Below are 21,231 nucleotides of genomic sequence, written 5' to 3'. Positions count from 1 at the left end.
AGCATGCAGTGCATAATGAGAAAAAAAGTTTTTTTTTTTTTATTAAAACGCCGACTTTGAGGTGTATTTTCGTATAGTATTTATCGTTGTATTCTCGTTTTCTTGGTCTCGGGTGATAAAATGGAAAACATATTACAGAAATAGAGATGATTTTTATTACTTTCACGATGAAAATGACCTTGAAATTGAGCTCAAAGTAGCGGAAATGTTCGATTTTTACCAATGTTCAGGAGTAAGCAAATTACACCACACATCCAATACATGTCAACTGGGGAGCCTATTATTCTTTCACTAGTGCACTGATATTATTTATACCATTTTCACAATAATGCAGTAGTCTGCATAACAGTAAATTTTGTATTTTTTTGTATGAATAAAAATTCAAAATAGCAATAGTAATATAAGAGGGGCCTAGAGACGTGACTAATGAACAGAGGATGTTATTTTAGTGCCAAGAATGTCTACATTGTTTATTCTGGATCCTATTTTGAAATTGGCATCTTTTTTAATTTGCGTGAAATTGGCCAAATTGCCAATTTCTGACCACTTTATTGGGTAGTTCAAATCGGTAAATGGGCGGTTTCTTGTACTCAACTGATAGAAAAAATGGAGTTCTAAAGAAATAACTAGGAGTTTGGTCAACTGGAACAACGGAATTGGCCAAAAACAGGGTTCAAAGTCGGTGATATGCTGATGCGTATATGTCGCCGAGATTGCTAACTTCGCGGGAGTGTAATTCCGTGAGTTTTAGACCAAATTTCGTACTTTTGGTGTCATTACCATCGGGAAAAGATTCTCTATCATTTCATAAGAAATTTTTTTTTTTCCCAAAACTTTTGCGACATAGAATGACAGTTTCAGAAAGGGCTTGCGACAGTCAAAGGGTTAAACAAGATTAGACCTGAGGAAGTTCTTAGAGTGAAGGTTGTCTGTAATAAAGGCTTGTTATCAATTGGTGGTACATTCAACACACTCAGTGCGGCTCTGTTTTTTCTTAATATTTGGTTAAAAAGTAAGCGGTATATATAATTTTTTCAAATGGAAGTTTGTGTTCAGTGGAATGTTATTCCTCAGTTCCTCAAAAATTCTCATTAAATATAAGCTATTTCAGGTACTTAAATTTATGGCAATTTGAAACTATTTTCCGCAATCAATCCCGATTTCCTCCTTTTGTACTGTGATGGAGTGCAGGAAGATGCATCTTTAACCATGATTGGAAGAATGCACATGGACAACGTGTATCCCACTTACAACTTGTCTTTTATCCTATGTTGTCAAGAACCCAAAAGAATGTGACACAAACCACACAGGTATTGGTGAACAAGGTGAGGCATTACAAGTTACTCAAATTTGCTTGTTTTTTGACATTTCTTTTATCAGCTTAGGAAACCCAAATAAAAGCTGTAGTGAATATTAAACATGTTCATTAGAATAAGCTTTGACAAGGATGAAGCTGTATACTATACTGTATAGGTGAGAAAAAACATTTGTGAGGCATGATTTTATTTTGGTGTTAATTGTCTTGCTACTTTTTTGCTATTTTTTTTACTATTTACCTAGGGTTGATCATTTGTGTGTGCGCTTGTGGATCACCCCTGTAACTGATTGTTTTGACAGCACTGAACATTGTTTTGACACCACTGAACCAGCTGATTTAGGGCATATTGAAGGCCCATGAAGGGTTTCTTCATCTCCCTATACCTACTGATGTCTTTCTTGATCTTATCCACCTCTGTGTGGACTCTAACTCCTTTTCCTTCCAAGGGAAATATTATTCTCAAACCTTCGGTGTCACTATGGGCTCTCCTCTCTCTCCTGTCCTTGCTAATCTTTACATGGAATACTTCGAGACTGTTCTTCCTATCCTCGATGTGCAACCTTCGCTCTGGCTCCGCTATGTGGATGACATCTTTGCTCTGTGGCCTCATGACTCCAGTCTCTTCCAACCTTTTCTTGAAGCTCTTAATAATCTTGCCCCTTCCATTAAGTTTAAAGCTGAATTGGAATCTAATTCCTTGCTTCCTTTCCCTGATGTCCATGTCCACTGCTCAGATACAGGTTTTTCCCTTTCCGTTTACCGAAAACCTATGCACAGTGGCATGTACATTCACTACTTTTCCTATCATGCTTTCCCTGTCAAGAAAAGTGTTCTTATCTCCCTCTTTCTCCGTGCCCTCTGCATCTGTGATCCTCGGTTCCTTCCAGCAGAAATTTCCACTCTTAATTCTTTTTCCCATCTTGGCTACCCTTCCCATTTCATAGACTCTGCCCTCTCACGTGCTAAATGCAATTTCTTCTCTCCCAAACTCTCTACTCCTGGGAACTCTTCTATCCTCTGCCTTCCCTACATTTCCGGTCTTTCTAATCTCAACAATTCTCTCCGTCCCTTAGACATCAAGCTCACCTTCCACCAGACTAACACTCTTCGCACTAATCTCGTTCATACCTCTCCTCCCTCTACAGATGTTCCTGGTGTCTACTCTGTTTCTTGCTCCTGTCCTCTTCAATACTTCGGAGAAACTGGTCGATCTCTTTCTGACAGACTTAGGGAGCACAAAAATAGTGTTAGGCTTGCCAACACTAACAATGCTCTTTTCTGTCACGTCAGAGATCATAGCCATCCTATTGACTGGTCTTCTGCTAAAACTGTCTTCCCTACTTCCAACTCGAACAGTTGCCGTCTAGTTGAATCCTCTCTAATACACAACTTTCCTTGTATGAATCTTAGCCCTGGCTTTGTCTCTGTAGATGCCTTCCTCTCCCACTACATTGTAAAATGCTCCAAACTTCAGAACACTCGTGACTTAACCTGACTCCTCATTTTTTCTTTTTCTTTTTCTTCTCCCTCTTCCCCTTTCCTCTTTCCTTTTTCTCCTCTAGGTTGTCTTTCTCTCTTCTGTCTCGTGTTTCTGTTTCTTCCTTCTTCATTTATTTCACCACTTCCCCTTTCACGCACCTCTGTGCGTTTGCTCTCCCTCTGTGGGCACCTAGCTCTCTTGCAGTGCTCCCCTTCCTTTGTATTTGACTGGCTTGGTTAGGTTAGGTTAGGTTAGGCTAGGCTGCGCTGCGCTGCGCTGCTGCTACTACTACTACTACTACTACTACTCCTACTACTCCTACTACTCCTACTACTCCTACTACTCCTACTACTCCTACTCCTACTACTCCTACTCCTACTACTCCTCCTACACCTACTACTCCTACTACTCCTACTACTCCTACTACTCCTACTACTCCTACTACTACTCCTACTACTACTCCTACTACTACTCCTACTACTACTCCTACTACTACTACTACTACTACTACTACTACTACTACTACTACTACTACTACTACTACTACTACTACTACTACTACTACTACTACTACTACTCCTACTACTACTACTACTACTACTACTACTACTACTACTACTACTACTACTACTACTACTACTACTACTACTACTAATGATGAAATTAAGACACATGTGCGGCGTCTGGTTGTCTTTGTTGTGGACGTTTCGCCATCCAGTGGCTGGCTGGATGGCGAAACGTCTACGATAGGGATGCCCGGGTGTTGCGCATGTGTCTTAATTTCATCTTGTCGGTATTATATACCATTCTTGTACTACTACTACCACCACCTCTTCCTGCCTATATATAGCCGTCCCGCTCCACTTCTGGTTAGTGTGACTTTGTAAATGGTCCAAGTTGGACCGAAATGTCGTCGTAAGCTTCTCCCTTTTGTGTGTGGGTTATTTGTGTATTGCTGGTCCTGTTGCAGGAAAACCTTGCATTCATGTTTTCCCTCCAGTCCAAGAACCTGGTCAATCCTCATCCATCAAACTGTCGGCCCAGCTGGCCCAACCTGGCTTCGGAAGATGAGATGGATGCAGCTTCAGTTGTGTAACAAAGTAATGTGTTAAACTTCTGCTGAAGCCATAGTATCTAAAACACACAAGCCATAGTAACATGAGGAAAACTAGTGTCTGTAGGTATTATTGATGAAAATGGTGTTCAGAGATATAAATAGAATTTAAGGGTAACAAGACCAGTCAGATCTCACACCGCCATCCTCTACACAGCAAATAAGGTAGTCAGTGCTTGGGCTGCTACATTCAGCTGTAACAGTCTATCCAAAATTAAATGCCAAATATGATACCAAAGAAAGACAGGTCCATTGTATGCTCACGAAAGAAGATGACTGCAAAATTATTTTTATTGAATTTGAACTCTTAGCTGCACAAACTGAAGGCAAATTTACATCTTGGGGGGGATTGTATAAGTAAATAAGTTTATTTAGGCATCGGTACACATAAGTACAAGTATCAGTGTAAATTACCTAGGATAAACCCCCAAAAAGTCGGTGGCTTGTTTCCATTGGAAGATGACTTAAAATATACTGTACTTGGGTTACTGTGTCAAGTACCAAGAAATTACTTGAACTACAGAATATCAGCTATGCAACTAGGGATTTATTATTATATTATATTCATTGGGTGGTAAATGCAGCAGCGAGGAGACGGTTGGAGGCAGTGGAGATGTCCCGTTTAAGGGCAATGTGTGGTGCAAATATTATGCAGAAAATTCGGAGTGTGGAAATTAGGAAAAGGTGTGGAGTTAATAAAAGTATTAGTCAGAGGGCAGAAGAGGGGTTGTTGAAATGGTTTGGTCATTTAGAGAGAATGGATCAAAGTAGAATGACATGGAAAGCATATAAATCTATAGGGGAAGGAAGGCGGGGTAGGGGTCGTCCTCGAAAGGGTTGGAGAGAGGGGGTAAAGGAGGTTTTGTGGGCAAGGGGCTTGGACTTCCAGCAAGCGTGCGTGAGCATGTTAGATAGGAGTGAATGGAGACGAATGGTACTTGGGACCTGACGATCTGTTGGAGTGTGAGCAGGGTAATATTTAGTGAAGGGATTCAGGGAAACCGGTTATTTTCATATAGTCGGACTTGAGTCCTGAAAATGGGAAGTACAGTGCCTGCACTTTGAAGGAGGGGTTTGGGATATTGGGAGTTTGGAGGGATATGTTGTGTATCTTTATATGTGTATGCTTCTAGACTGTTGTATTCTGAGCACCTCTGCAAAAACAGTGATAATGTGCGAGTATGGTGAAAGTGTTGAATGATGATGAAAGTATTTTCTTTTTGGGGATTTTCTTTCTTTTTTGGGTCACCCTGCCTCTGTGGGAGACGGCCGACTTGTTGAAAAAAAAAAAAAATAATTCATAAATAAGTGCTAAACCCATCAGGGTCATACAGTGCTGATGGCAAAGGTGTACCTACAGTAGGGCCCCGCTTTACACCGTTCCGCTAATATGGTCATTTCAAATTATGACCAAAACTCTCTATACGGCTCCCCCACCTGACTTTCTAATACGGTCACCATACCCCACCCGGTTTGTTTACATTCTCCGTGATATCTGTAAGCACCAAATCTCTCATTATGTCAGGAAACTCCAGAATTTCAAGTGTTTTTAAAAGCTATTTCATATTTTATATATACTCTGATAATTATACTTGTGTATACCTGTACCTAAATAAACTTACTGTGCTGGCGTGCAGGTACACATTAAAATCAGTGTCTCTTATGTCTCGAGACACCATATTAGTAATGATGATGATATAATAATAATCACTGAGTCTCATTAAATGTTGCATATTATGTTAATATACATATTTTCATTAATCCATCTATGATATTTTTTCAAAATTATATAATAAACATGATACATATATAAAGATGATAAATACACTCCACAGTAGAATAAACATAAATATGGGATGTGATAGCCAGACAACTTGTATGAGTGACGGCAAGAATAACATTTTCTCTAGTCCAACATAAGTAAAAATGTGTTACTGGAGGTAACTGTAGAAAATTATTCCTTTCGTATGTAAGTTTATTCAGGTATACACAAATACAGTTACATAGATTATCATACATAGCAGCATATGTGTAAAGTACCTAGGATAACCCAAAAATAAGTCAGTGACTTATTTCCATTGCCTTCACTCAGAGCTTCATTTCTTCTAAAAATGGTGTTACATGAGAATGGGGGTCGCTCTGAGATGCTTAAATGTCAGAATATTATGTGTGGGTGGGTTGGCCTAGTATGGTAGCCTGGCTGGCTGCCATACATAACACACTTGATTTCTTATAATAAATACTACTCATCTCGCCCTAGATTAAGACTACAAATATTTTAAGGTAAATAATGAGTGTATTATATGTGTATTTTACTTTTTTATTGTTTTTTAATGCCTAGTTCTATTGCTAACTTAATATATGTTAGTGTAAACTTGTTATCTAGTATTTATATGTGGAAAAATTGGGTGTTCCATTTTACAGTGATTTCTGCTTTACGGCGGTAGCCTGGAACCAAACCTGCCGTATAAGTGGGGCCCTACTGTACTGTATGTCTTCAAGGAGAAAGTAGAATTGCAATTTTGAATCCTCAGTTTCAGGTTTGAGGAGACAATTTGAAAAGAACTTCAAATGACTTGCCAGAAGGCATACAAACTATATGCAGTCTCTCCTCACTTAATGATGGAGTTCCCTTCCTAAAAGTAGGTCAGTAAACAAACTGGTCATTTGTTTAATGAATATCTTTAGATATTGTTGTAATGTCAACTTTGCATCATTTATAACAATTTTAGTATATTTTTAAATGTTTATACAGTAGTGTACTGTATATTGTAATAAACAGAATAGAGGAAATCAGCCCTAATATACATTACTTAGGTATGCATACTGGTCAGAGAGCAGGTTGTAAGTCTGAGCAGGCGTTAAACGAGTACATTGTTAAGTGAGGAGAGACTGTAAATGTTTGTAGATGATGATTAAGGAAACGCTGATACAGTCATAGTTTTATTGATAAGTATAGAGCAGTAAGTGATGGGTTTAGCAAAAATTAAATATTATATAAATTACAGTTTTGCATCAGCAGCACAAATCAGTCGATCTATTTCACTAAACACTAATTTGTTATTGCATCTCGTTGTCTAACTGGGCACAGAATAACAGCACATAACTGCTCTCTGGTCATTATTTCCTGTCTTCACTGTTCATTTGTATTGCTTCACTGGACATCACTAGCCACTAACATTTTGTTATTCCAGATGCCCATGTACTCCCAGATTATCAGTCCATTATTTTATAACATTCCAAGTTGTTGGCCAACAAAGGTGAGTGCAAACCTGAGTTAGTGATTAGGATCACAGTGGTCTAACATAACTTCCTCACTCTCCATTCAGTTTAATCAAGTTCACTCTCCATTCAGTCTAATCAAATGCATTCAAGTCTAACGAAACTCATTCCCCAGTTTATTTATCGAAATTTTTTCTCCATTGCCTAATCAAACGCATTCTCCAATTAGTCTAATTAAATGCTCTCTCCATTCAGTCTAACCAAACTCACTTTCCATTCAGTCTTAACAGCTTTCTCCATTTAAACTATCATAATTCAGTTGTTCTACACTACAGTAACGATCATTTTCATGCTGCATTTTGACAAGTTGTCAACCCAAAAAAAGGAAGCCTCTCTGGGGAGTACAGAATCTGTATAATTTCAGTGTTAATATAAAGAGTATACAGGAAATTTTCCCTGCTGAATACATGTCTAATTTTAACATGGGTGTCTTTGGAAAACTGGGGTTCATGTGGTAACCAATTTCTCTAGAAAGCATCCTGGATGCTGAGCAGGGGACAAGTGTATTGGGTATTAGAATTTGCATTGAGTATGACTTTGTTTAAAAAATAGGAGAATGACTGAAATTGAAATAGGATGCCCCTTCTCTTATCTTGTCTTGAAGGAATTTTTCAGCATCAAATTTTTGCTCTGGAATAATTTTCATTTTAGAGAATATTGTGAATATAGTATGGTGGGGGTTCTAATAAGAGCTAGCATATTCTTAAAAGTTTACTCTTTATTACCTTTTCTTAGTGTTTTCATGTTAATAAAAGGAGTGCAATATTGCATTTTAAGTTAACACTGAAAATCCTGCCCATAAAACCAAGACTGCTATAAAAGAAGCTGTTTTGCCCCACAACACTTTAAATAATAATCTAAAATTGTGTTACAGGATAATGCAGCAGGAGGTGCTTGCATTAATCACAACTGGCTTAACAAAAGCATTTTGATATGGATTAATGAATTTAATGTCAAATATAAAAGTTGTTCTTTCATGTTATTCTTGTTAAAAGACATCATAACATACGCCAGTATGTGGTATCATACAAAGGTATTGATTATACATTAATACAAATAACAGTGTTAGGATGTATAAAATTGAATTTATAAACTACTGTATAACAACTATGCAGATTATCACACGTTTGGCTTAAAGGCTCAGAATCATCTCTCTGTGCTAAACTACACAGAAAATTAAACTACGTACATATTTTTTTTCCTTGAGTAGAAATTAATGGTAGAAAAGTTCGTAATTACAAGAGAGCTATAGTAACGTATACAAGTATTTCATGCATCCCCCCAAAAAAAAGCAAGAGGCATAATGCCAGTTTCAATTAAGTTTACACTAACTACAGTAAGTAATTAGGAATGAGGTAGGCATTGATTTTAAACTGGTCATCACATGTGCATATAAATCTCTTTTGGACAACCTTAGAAAAGATTCAGTCTTATGGCTAGAAGACCCATAATGTTTCATGTCTAAAGCAGTTATGTAAGAAAATGATGGTAATATATTACAACAGCAATGAGTATGAGTGTTAGAAAAATAGTTATTTTAAACAATTTTGATATTTAGTCTTGTGATATGAGGGCTTAGTAACACGCACAGTTTAATAATCATGAATACAATACAACACCTTCACTTTAACTGCGACGGGTCACTCTACCTTGCTTGGAAATGGCCATTGTTAAAAAACAAATCTCCCAGGAAGATGTGTGATCGGAGATTTAAGGCAACTTCTTGCTGGTGATGTATGCAACCAAATGCTTCTGCAATGACAAAAATAGTATACTCAGAAAAGACAACGCAAGTCTGCAGGTAAAAATTTATGAATGTATTTGTCTTAAGAATAACATGGGAAGAATTAGAGTAAATAGGTTTTAGATACAATAATTGAATTGTAATTGGAGTCATGATAACCATCTTTGTTCAACATTAATTTACCTCCTATGAATCTGTGTATTGCTGATATCAATCCAGGTTGACCATCACTAATCCGGCATTTTTAGGACCTGTAGGGTGCTGGATTAGTGATTTTGCCAGATTACAGAGTGGTAAGGTTAGAATACACTTAACCCAGTGGCGATATTTATGCATTGGCGATTTCACCCACGTTACGCCCTATTTTTGGCCCATTCCATTGTTCCAATCATGCAAACTTGTAGCAATTTTGCTAGTATTCCTTCTATTCTGTCGATTGAGTACAAGAAACCATACATTTACCTATTTCAACTACCCAATAAAGTGGTCAGATATCAATAATTTGGCCAATTTCACACAGATGCCAATTTCAAAATAGGGTCCAGAATAAACACTGCAGACATTCTTAGCACTAAAATAACATTTTCTCTATTCATTAGTCATGTTTCCAGGCCCCTCTTATATTGCACTTGCTTTCCATTTTGAATTTTTATTCACAAAAAATAGAAGACTTACTGATATGCAGACTACTACATTATTGTAATAATTGCATAAATAGTGTCGACCCATTCGTGGCTGCGTATCAGACCGGCCAGTTGGATACGTATTGGACGGTGATGTCATTTATTTACTTTTGAACATCAGGAAAATTCTAACATTTCCACTACTTTGAGCTCAGTTTTAAGGTACTTTCTGGTGCAAAACCAATCAAAATTATATCTCTTTTTGTAATATATTTTCCATTCTATCAAATGAGACCAAAACGAGAATACAATCATACAAACCATATGAAAATACACTACAAGGTTGCTGTGTTACACCACAAGCAGAGTCACCTTTTTTTCTCATTATGCACTGCGTGCTGCAGTTCTTTTTTTTTATATAGTGCACACTTACCACACAGACCTATTCTCTCATATGTAGGCCCAAATTTACCGGTCACAGCTTATCTAAGTGAGCTGAGCTCATGGCTACCGACAGTAGCTTCAAAGCCACCTTATCTTTTATGGACAATGTATGGTGTATGTGCTTTACACAACGAGAAGCATTTCTTTTATTAGTTGGAACCATGGCTAGGACTAAAAGTGAGCAGGTTATAACAATAAATAGAGAAAAAGAAATTGGAATGATTTATGCAGCAAGTAGCGGCAGGTTGGTGTGGTGACCCCAGATATTTGAAATTATGCTAGCCGAAATTAGTGCCAGATTACTGATTGCCGGATTAGTGATGGCCAAACTGTACCACTATTTTGTGGTACAGTGGACCCCCGGAATTCGATGGCATCGGTATTCGATAAATCCGGTATTCGATGCAATATATCGCAAAAAAATTTCCTTGGTATTCGATTGAAAACCCGGTATTCGATACGATTCGTACGAGACGTGTCCACGTGTGGCCTGAACTGCCCCGTGTGTGCCAGTGTTTACAAGCCAGCCAGTGTGCGCACATCTAAGGATACATTCAGTACATTCCATATTATCCATATTATCGCTGTGTTTGGCGCTTGTTTCTGCAAAATAAGTCACCATGGGCCCCAAGAAAGCTTCTAGTGCCAACCCTTTGAGAAAAAAGTCGCTAATGACTTATGAAATGAAGAAAGAGATAATTGCAAAGTACGAAAGTGGAGTGCGTGTGTCGGAGCTGGTTAGGTTGTATAATAAACCCCAATCAACCATCTCTATACTATAGTGACCAGGAAAACGGCAATCAAGGAAGCTGTTCTTGCAAAAGGTGCAACTGTGATTACGAAACAGCGACCGCAAGTGTTAGAAAATGCTGAGAGATTGTTACTGGTGTGGATAAATGAAAAACAGATAGCAGGAGATAGCATCTCTCAAGCGATCATTTGTGAAAAGGCTAGGCAGTTGCATGACTATTTGGTAAAGAAATTGCCTGCAACTAGTGGTGATGTGAGTGAATTTAAGGCCAGCAAAGGTTGGCTTGAAAGATTTAAGAATCGTAGTGGCATACATAGTGTGATTAGGCATGGTGAGGCTGCCAGTTCGGACCAAACAGCAGCTGAAAAATATGTGAAGGAATTCAAGGATTACACAGACAGTGAAGGACTGAAACCTGAACAAGTGTTTAATTACGACGAAACAGGCCTGTTTTGGAAGAAAATGCCAAGCAGGACCTACATTACTCAGGAGGAAAAGGCACTCCCAGGCCATAAGCCTATGAAAGACAGGCTTACTCTTCTCATGTGTGCCAATGCTAGTGGTGATTGCAAAGTGAAGCCTTTATTGGTGTATCACTCTGAAACTCCCAGAGTGTTCAGGAAAAACAATGTCCTCAAGGCTAATTTGTGTGTGCTGTGGAGGGCAAACAGTAAGGCATGGGTCACTAGGGACTTTTTCTATGACTGGTTACACCAAGCATTTGCCCCCACTGTGAAAAATTACCTAACTGAAAAGAAATTAGACCTTAAGTGCCTCCGGGTATTAGACAATGCTCCTGGTCATCCTACAGACTTGGCAGAGCAACTTTCTGGGGACATGAGCTTCATTAAGGTCAAGTTTTTGCCTCCTAATACCACTCCTCTCCTGCAGCCCATGGACCAGCAGGTCATTTCCAACTTCAAGAAACTGTACACAAAAGCTATGTTTCAAAAGTGCTTTATAGTGACCACAGAAACTCAACTGACTCTAAAAGACTTTTGGAAGGATCACTTTAATATCCTCAATTGTATAAACCTTATAGGTACGGCTTGGGAGGGAGGGACTAAGAGGACCTTGAACTCTGCTTGGAAAAAAATGTGGCCAGAATGTGTAGACAAAAGGGATTTTGAAGGATTTGAGGCTAACCCTGAGAATCCTATGCCAGTTGAGGAATCCATTGTGGCATTGGGGAAGTCCTTGGGGTTGGAGGTTAGTGGGGAGGATGTGGAAGAGTTGGTGGAGGAGGACAGTGAAGAACTAACCACTGATGAGCTGATAGATCATCTTCAACAGCAAGAGGCCACACTTGAGGAAACTGCTTCGGAGGAGGGGATAGAGAAATTGAAGAAGTTGCCTACTTCAAAGATTAAGGAAATGTGTGCAAACCTTTTTTGATGACAATCACCCTAACACAGCTATTGCAAGCCATGCTGGTGACTATTACACTAACAATGTTGTGAAACACTTTAGGAATGTCATAAAGGAACGGGAGGTACAGGCCACTATGGACAGATATGTTGTGCGACAGAAATCCAATGACTCTGAAGCTGGTCCTAGTGGCATTAAAAGAAGGGAAGTAACCTCGGAAAAGGACTTGCTACCTCAAGTCCTAAGGGAAGGGGATTCCCCTTCTAAACACTAACACCTCTCCCCTCCTCCCATCCCATCAATCATCACCAGATCTTCATTAAAGGTAAGTGTCAATTATTTTATTGTTATTATAATTATTGCATTAAACTTAATATTTCATGTAGTAAAAATTTTTTTTTTCATACTTTTGGGTGTCTTGCACGGATTAATTTGATTTCCATTATTTCTTATGAAGAAAATTGATTCGGTTTTCGATATTATCGGTATTTGATGAGCTCTCAGGAACGGATTAATATCGAATACTGGGGGTCCACTGTATTGGCATTGGCGAAAAAGTGGCCGGTACCATCTGATACTTTTAAAATATTAATATAACAAATGTGCTTAAAAATAGTAAAATTAACACACTACCTCACGATTGAGAGTTACTTGTACACAAGCACATGCATACCCTTGAAATGGCTATCCATGGCTGTACAGTGGAGCCTCAAAAATCGAACGTATCAGATATCGAACATTTCGAAAATAGGACCATTTTTTCGGACAAACTGTGCCCCTATTATTGAACACGCCCCTATTTTCGGACTGCTGTGTACGGGACCTGTCTGCTGGCCCGCTCTGTCTGCGTCCCCGCACAGGCGCCATGAGCAGTCTAGCTTTGTTTATGCTTGAGTGAATACTAACCTGCGCTCTCATTCACGCATTTTACGATTATTTCATTGTGTTTAGTGCTTGTGGGACTGTGAAATAAGCTGCCATGGACCCAAAGAAACTTGCTAGTGGTACCCCTGTGGTAAAGAAAGTGAGAAACACCATAGATGTGAAGGAAATAATACAGAAGTATTTGAGTGGTGTGAGACTTGTTGAGCTTGCCAGCATGTATGGGAAAACAAGTCGACCATCGGTTCTATCCTGTCAAAGAAAGAACAAATCAAGGAAGCTGATGTTGCGAAAGGTGTTAATATAGGGAGTGGATGAGGTGCCTTCTTCAAAGATTAAGGAGATTTGTGCCAAGTGGAATGATGTCCAAATGTTTGTGCAGAAGTACCACCCTGAGCAAGCTGAAACAAGCCATCTTTGCAACAAGTTCAGTGACAGAACCATGTCCCATTTTAGGGAAATGTTAAAGAGGCGCCAGAAACAGAGGACTGTGGACAGTTATTTTGTGAGACAGGGGTCCAGTGACTCTCAAGCTGGTCCTAGTGGCATTAAAAGACAGAGAAGGGAAGTAACCCCAGAGAGGGCTTTACCTGAAGTCCTCATGGAGGGGGATTCTCCTTCCAAACACTAACCCCAACTCCCTCTCTCCTCCTCCCTATCTTCCAGATGCCATCACCAATCTTCAATAAAGGTAAGTAAAAATGTTATTTTATATGTATTACTATACATAATTAAAAACTATAGTACAGTATTTGTTGTATGTAAAACTGTAATTAATCTCTATAAAATGTATTTTTTGTGTGAATATTTTTGGGTTTCTGGAACGGATTAATTGTATTTCTATTATTTGTTATGGGAAATATTGCTTCGAATTTCAGATTTTTCGAATTTAGAACTAGCTCCTGGAACGGATTAAGTTCGATTTTTGAGGTTCCACTGTATTCTGGAACAGAGAGTAATAAGAGACATCCATACTAAGTGTGGCAGGCAAATAGTGAGTCACTTCAGTTACTCTCCTCTAGCCTGCAGTAAACTAGAGGCTCTTCAAGAAGAAAATGAACTAGCAAAGCACAAGCTCATTCAGAATGTACCTATCCACTAGAATAACACTTAATGTTAGAGCATATCTGTGAGCAAGAAAAAACATCACTATAATGTATTTCTTCGATAACATCCAACTTCCATCAAGGAGCCTCTCTTGATGGGTTAGACAAGCAATATGTATAATTTAGATCCCTATGTACAAGGGGAGATGTATAGGAAGGTCCAAAGGAATCCCCCCCCCCCAACAACAACAACTCGCCATCTCCCACTGAGGCAAGGTGACCCAAAGAGAAAGAAAATCCCCAAAAAGAAAATACTTTCATCATTCAACACTTTCACCTCACTCACACATAATCACTGTTTTTGCAGAGGTACCCAGAGTACAACAGTTTAGAAGTATATACATATAAAAATACACAATATATCTCTCCAAACTGCCAATATCCCAAACCCCTCCTTTAGAACGCAGGCATTGTACTTCCCATTTCCAGGACTCAAGTCCGGTTATATAAAATAACCGGTTTCCCTGAATCCCTTCACTAAATATTACCCTGCTCACACTCCAACAGATCATCAGGTCCCAAATACCATTTGTCTCTATTCACTCCTATCTAACACGCTCATGCATGCTTGTTGGAAGTCCAAACCCCTCACCCACAACACCTCCTTTACCCCCTCCCTCCAACCTTTTCGAGGACGACCCCTACCCCGCCTTCCTTCCCCTACAGATCCATGGGAAATAGTTTTATTGTATAAACCTTATACAATATGCACTATAGGACCTACTAGCATGTATATTCCCTTGTTCTTATGTAGTGCTGCACTATAGGACCTACTAGTGTGTACAGTCCCTTGTTTTTATATAGTACTTGAAAAGTCCAATTACAGACTTTTTACACCTTCAGTCAGATCTGGTCAGAAAGAATTTCACTCTTTCAGCGAGCATTTAATATGTTCTTGTGAATATAATTATCATGCTTTCGATGGAAAACTAAAATTTCTTTCTTTTCAAAACAAGTGTACACTGGGGTGCAACTTGTTCCATTATAAATCCATTGCTCTCACCATATCTATTAGCAAATTGCTACATTATTCACAGTGTTGACATTAGAGGACGGAAGTGTAGAGAGTGGGCACAAGAATAAAAAACAAAGTTAGGAATTGTTGATGCACCCTTCAAAGATAATAATAATAATAATAATAATAATAATAAAAAGTCAGAGAGGTGCCCTGATGTTGGTAAAAGAGACTATCACAAGCCCCTGAATGGAGGTTCCGTGATAGTGGTGAGGGACTCTTAATCTCAGAAATTGGACCTGTGCTCCAGTTCCTTGAATTGAGTCTTGGGTGCCTTTCATCACACCGCCCTTCCCTGCACTGTATACCCCTACAGGCTTAGCACTCTCTCCCTGAATGTACATGTCTTCATCTTAAGAACTGGAGTTACCCTCTTCCTTGAATTAAGCTCCCATTCCTGAAATGCTATGTAACTCTTGTGGCTTTAGTGTTTTCCTATAAATAATATAGTTGTTGTAATAAATCATATTTAATGTCATGTTATTATTATAATCGTGGGGAGTGCTAGACCCACAGGGGTTATACACCACGTAGGAAAATGGGTGCTGATCAGATTTGATTTGTTAAATAGTCGTAGACATTGTTGTATGACCCTTATGGGTTTAGCCCTTGGTTATGATTATAATAAGAGAGGAGACAGTTGGATTTTAAAAAGCACTCTGACCTAAATGGTCATGAAACCTAAATATTTCTCATCACCTGGGTATTATATGACCACTATGGGGTTAGAACTTCCCCATGATTATAATACATGTACTGTATGATAAAATAATGAATTAAAAAACAAGAAGGTTAAGATATACTGTACCAGTAGGTAACTGACTAGTAATCTATGATATGCAGTCTCTTCAAAGGAGGTGCCATGATGCTGGTGAACAGCTTTTGGTCCAAGGAATTGGAGCTACTCTCCTTGGATCAAACCTGATTGCTTCCAATTTCCTAAATCACTTTATGATTCCTTGGGGTCATAAAGTGAAGAATAATGGCATGCAGTGAAGATTCTAAACTGAATACCATTTCTAACTCACCAATAAATAAGATGGGAAGATGAGGACGAATCTTCTTCGAGAGTTAAATGTCCTACTTGCAGCCAGCTGCATTGTGTCCTTTTAAGAGAGAAATGCTGTTAAAAACACATTTCTTATGTTAATACTTTCACTGTCATAACCCCCAAAATTAAGTGCTGACAGTATCATGATTTAAAAAAAATTTGAATTGATAGAGATTTTTTGTGTGTGTGAAGATAATGACACTAAACATGAAATTTGATAGAAAACCTGGAATTACACATTGGTGATTTCATCCAGTTTGAGACTCATTGCTCAAATTGACCAAATTCCTAGATATTTCACTAATTTCCCTTCCATTCTGTTATTTCAGTACAAGAAACTGCCCATTCAGTTATCAGAACAACACTTGGAAATGAAGTAATTTACCCTAAGTAAGTTACTATATAGGTGCAGCCCAACATTACATAAATTATGGTAAGAGTATGTTAAAAGTGTACTATGACTAGCTTACATTATAATCAGGTGTATGTAAACCATGCTACAGAAACAAGACTTCAAAATAAACTTTGTTCCATACTTCCACAACCATCAACACTATGATACTTCTCAGTGGAAAAACTGTTTTCATAGCATTTCCCAACATATTATATCTGCAGTAATTCATTTTTGATAATTGCATTATAAGGTACACACAAATACAACATAAATTATCATACATAGTAATGCGTGTAAATTACCCACCTGGATAACCCAAAAAAGTCAGACAAGGTGACTTATTTCCGTTGGAGTCTTTGTATTGTAATAACTTACGTAAACCTTAAAAATTAAAACAGCTAAGTAACTAAACTACGTGAAAATCATGGGTAAATTTCTACCATAGTGAAAAACTAATCACAATAATGTTTAACCTATCAGATGCTTTTCCTCCTTCACACCAATAAATCTAACCTCACATTAATCATTCTTAGGGGAAACTTATTCCCAAAAATAAAATTCAAATTGATAAAATAAATTATTTTACCTTCAATGAGACTAATGATCTCTGATTTGTTTGTGGCCTTGGCAACATCCAGTGGTGTCATTCCTGTGGAAAGTTGAGATAGTCAGTATACCCTGGCTATACTAGCATGACCTCACCACAGAAAAATTTAGTTTAATCCCAATTTGTGGTACAGCATTTTGAGTATACAAAATGAAACAGTAGTAGATTTGGTAGTGGTTAACAGCAACTGACTTATTACACAAACTTTGATAATCCTTCCTTTAGCAATCCTCACAGTCCTTTCTAACTCTCCTCTGTTATCCTCTCCACCCTTACTTTTCTATGATCCTGCACTACTCCCTGCCCTGTTGTGTTATATGACCCTCGTAGGTTTAGGGCCTCTTTTGGTTATATGTAATAATATAGTGGTAAATGGAGAAAAATGGAATAAAAGTATAAGTACATGAAGAAATATCAGTAAAAATAACAAGTATAATGAATGCACATAAGAAACTTTGTAATAAAAAGAAATAAAACTAGCAATAAAAGAGTTAATGAATGGAAATAAAAAGTCTTGGACACAGAAAAATCTTTGTATATAGAGGAATGATGGGGAGATTCGTCTGTAAAAACTTGGATTGGTGGTCACAATGGGACCCGTGCTAACCTCTCTATTGCGTATAAAAATACTTAGCTGGATGAATCTTATTGTAGCCAGCTGGCCCAGTGGCTTACACACTGGCCTGGGGTTTTATGACTCTTGCCACGAGCTCTATCTCCACCCGTACCGTGGCTTGCTTACCTATCCTTAATTATGCAGAGCATTTTAGGCAAACTTAAACCTAACTTAGGGTCTAGAAGGACTATGGTATTTTGCACACATGAATATTAAACAAATGTATATGAATGTATAAGAACCCTTAGATTATACTATGATTTTTCTGTTAATTCACAGTAAAATTCTAATAAAAATTACTAGAAGAGTGAAACTAGTTATCTGTATTATTACACAATGTGATGAGAGAGAATTTTACATATGTATTTATAACATTAATGATATTCACAGTAGAAATGATTCAAAATAAAACTTCTGATAAAAATTATACTTGGAATGAAGATAATGACATGAAGTGATACTAAATATGATGAAATAATGAGTTATTCCCCTCAAGGGAGGTGCCTTGATGCTGGTGAGGGGCTCTTGATCTAGGGAATTGGATCTGTGGTCAGAGAGTAGATTAACTCTCGAAACTCTTCAAAGGTATATCCAGTTCCCTGAATTGAGCATGAACACCTTCCATGCCCCCCCTCCCATGCGCTGTATAAATCTATGGGTTTAGTGCTCCCCCGTGATTATAATAATACGTAATGGGTTACTTCCCTACATGCCTGCTGATGAAGGGTTCTTGATCCAAGGAACTGGAGCTATTCTCCCCTTAGACCAAACCTGTTTACCATAATGCCTGCACTCGAAAGAGGTGTTTGGGAGATTTGTTGTTTAGTGACGTACTGTTTTATCTGCACACCTCTGGCAAGATTGATAATGTGAATGATGGTGAAAGTGTTTCTTTTTCAGATCACCCTGCCTCTGTGGGAGGTGGCCAGCATGCTTAAAAAAAATAATAATTTACCTCTTTTATCTTTGATGGTGACATCAGGACAGGTCTTCAGCAGTGCTTTGATTGCATCAAGCCAGTGGTTCCTCGTGGCCCAGTGTAAAGCTGTTTTACCTGAGAAATATAAGATTTGTTGGGATTTTTAACCCAGAGGGTTAGCCACCCAGGATAATGCAAGAAAGTCAGTGCCCCATTGAGGACTGTCTCTTATTACCATTGGGGTTCTTCATCTTGTTCCCCAGGATGCAATCCACACAATTGACTAACACCCAGGTACCAGCTTACTGCTAGGTGAACAGGGACAGCAGGTGTAAGGCAACATACCAAGGATTGAACCATGGACACTCATTGTGTGAGGCAAGAGTGCTGTCAACTGATGGATAGCGTAGGTAATTAAATATTGCATAACATACACAACAAATAACCTACACTTGCTAGGGGAAATCTGAAATCCCTGAAAGAGTAAGTAGACTATATGACTTCTCAGTCATCAGTCATAACCTCTCAGTCATCAGCACCAGGAACAAACCACAAGATACTTTATCTTACCACTCTTTTCCTGAAGATTTAAATTAGCACCAGCTGCAAGAAGCTTGTTAAGAATGATTGTATTTCCTTCTCTCGCTGCCAGGATAAGAGCTGTAAAACCTGTAAAATATTGTTAGAAGTTAAATTTAATACTGTATGTTACCTAAGGTCAGTACCCGACCAGCCGGGCTGTGGTTTGTATGTCGGGTTGTGTGCGGCCAGCAGTAGCAGCCTGTTTGATCAGGCACTGATCCGCCATAAGGCCTGGTGACAGACCGGGCTGCAGGTATACTCCAGGTATACTCCAGGTCACTTTAACTCCAAATATTCTCATTGTAAAATACAAAACTTTTGCCTAAATGGCATTTCTTTTAAAAATCCAGTTTCCAAATTAGTTTTACATTGAGTTATAGCGGGGCATAGCTTGTAAATTGAAATACAATGATATAAAAATCACTGAATGGAGTACACTGCCCTGCTGCACTCCATGACCTAATAATAATCCCTCTCCCTCTTGCTGCCCAATACCCCTGCACCCTTCCTTCCCCATTGTAGGCTTAGTGCTTCTTTTTGATTAGTATAATAATACTGAATGGGATATTAAAAAGGCTCTCTACCCTTTTCAAATGACAATCTCACATTTACTCAAAAATGGTGGGCAGAGATGCAACCCAACACCCCCAAGGGAGGTTCCTTGAGGCTGGTGAGGGGCTCATGATCTAAGGAATTGGATTTGTGCTCCAGTCCCCTGAATTAAGCCCTCCCACATGCACTGTATAAACCTATGGGTGTAGTACTCCCCATGATTATAATAATGCACCCCAACAATTTTTATTGGTTGCCAAGTACTAAAAACATTGAAAATATTAGACATTTGCTCTTTAGCTGAGTGGGGGAAAAACAGACACGATAACCACATACAAGTATATATATATATATATATATATATATATATATATATATATATATATATATATATATATATATATATATATATATATATATACAGTGGACCCCCGCTTAACGATCACCTCCCAATGCGACCAATTATGTAAGTGTATTTATGTAAGTGCGTTTGCACGTGTATGTTTGGGGGTCTGAAATGGACTAATCTACTTCACAATATTTCTTATGGGAATAAATTCGGTCAGTACTGGCACCTGAACATACTTCTGGAATGAAAAAATATCGTTAACCGGGGGTCCACTGTATATATATATAATATATATATATATATATATATATATATATAATATTATTATTATTATTATTATTATTATTATAGTATACGTGTTTGTAAGGAAATGCTGAATTTGTATAAGTCAGTGTGTGTGGAATGGAAGCTCACATAACAAGTGATTGTACCCATGGTAGGACAAGTGTGCTAACCATGGTAGGACCAGTGTGCTAACCATGGTAGAACCAGTGTGCTAACCATGGTAGAACCAGTGTGCTAACCATGGTAGAACCAGTGTGCTAACCATGGTAGAACCAGTGTGCTAACCATGGTAGGACCAGTGTGCTAACCATGGTAGAACCAGTGTGCTAACCATGGTAGGACCAGTGTGCTAACCATGGTAGGACCAGTGTGCTAACCATGGTAGGACCAGTGTGCTAACCATGGTAGGACCAGTGTGCTAACCATGGTAGAACCAGTGTGCTAACCATGGTAGGACCAGTGTGCTAACCATGGTAGGACCAGTGTGCTAACCATGGTAGGACCAGTGTGCTAACCATGGTAGGACCAGTGTGCTAACCATGGTAGGACCAGTGTGCTAACCATGGTAGGACCAGTGTGCTAACCATGGTAGGACCAGTGTGCTAACCATGGTAGGACCAGTGTGCTAACCATGGTAGGACCAGTGTGCTAACCATGGTAGGACCAGTGTGCTAACCATGGTAGGACCAGTGTGCTAACCATGGTAGGACCAGTGTGCTAACCATGGTAGGACCAGTGTGCTAACCATG

The 21,231-nt window shown here is 38.6% G+C and overlaps 1 protein-coding gene across 2 annotated transcripts in view; it reads right to left on the bottom strand.

Annotated features, from left to right (window-relative positions):
• Positions 1 to 7,894: 7,894 nt before the first annotated feature.
• LOC128703695 (ankyrin repeat domain-containing protein 29-like) overlaps positions 7,895 to 21,231 on the bottom strand; it is a 48,665-nt gene continuing 35,328 nt past the window's right edge. The window contains exons 10-14 of one of the 2 annotated variants that reach the window (XM_070101176.1): positions 19,285 to 19,383; positions 18,751 to 18,849; positions 17,159 to 17,221; positions 16,156 to 16,233; positions 7,895 to 8,946 (exon numbers count right to left, since the gene is read on the bottom strand). In XM_070101176.1, the coding sequence (XP_069957277.1) occupies positions 16,208 to 16,233; positions 17,159 to 17,221; positions 18,751 to 18,849; positions 19,285 to 19,383 (287 nt within the window). In that variant the 3' untranslated portion in view covers positions 7,895 to 8,946; positions 16,156 to 16,207. The remainder of the gene's footprint in view (positions 8,947 to 16,155; positions 16,234 to 17,158; positions 17,222 to 18,750; positions 18,850 to 19,284; positions 19,384 to 21,231) is intronic. The other variant, XM_070101177.1, reaches the window with a different exon arrangement.

The sequence above is a fragment of the Cherax quadricarinatus genome, chromosome 76, assembly GCF_038502225.1.
Source record: "Cherax quadricarinatus isolate ZL_2023a chromosome 76, ASM3850222v1, whole genome shotgun sequence".
Lineage (NCBI taxonomy): Eukaryota > Metazoa > Arthropoda > Malacostraca > Decapoda > Parastacidae > Cherax > Cherax quadricarinatus.
The sequence above is the reverse complement of the archived record's forward strand: the minus strand, read 5'-3'. Positions and strand labels throughout refer to the sequence as shown.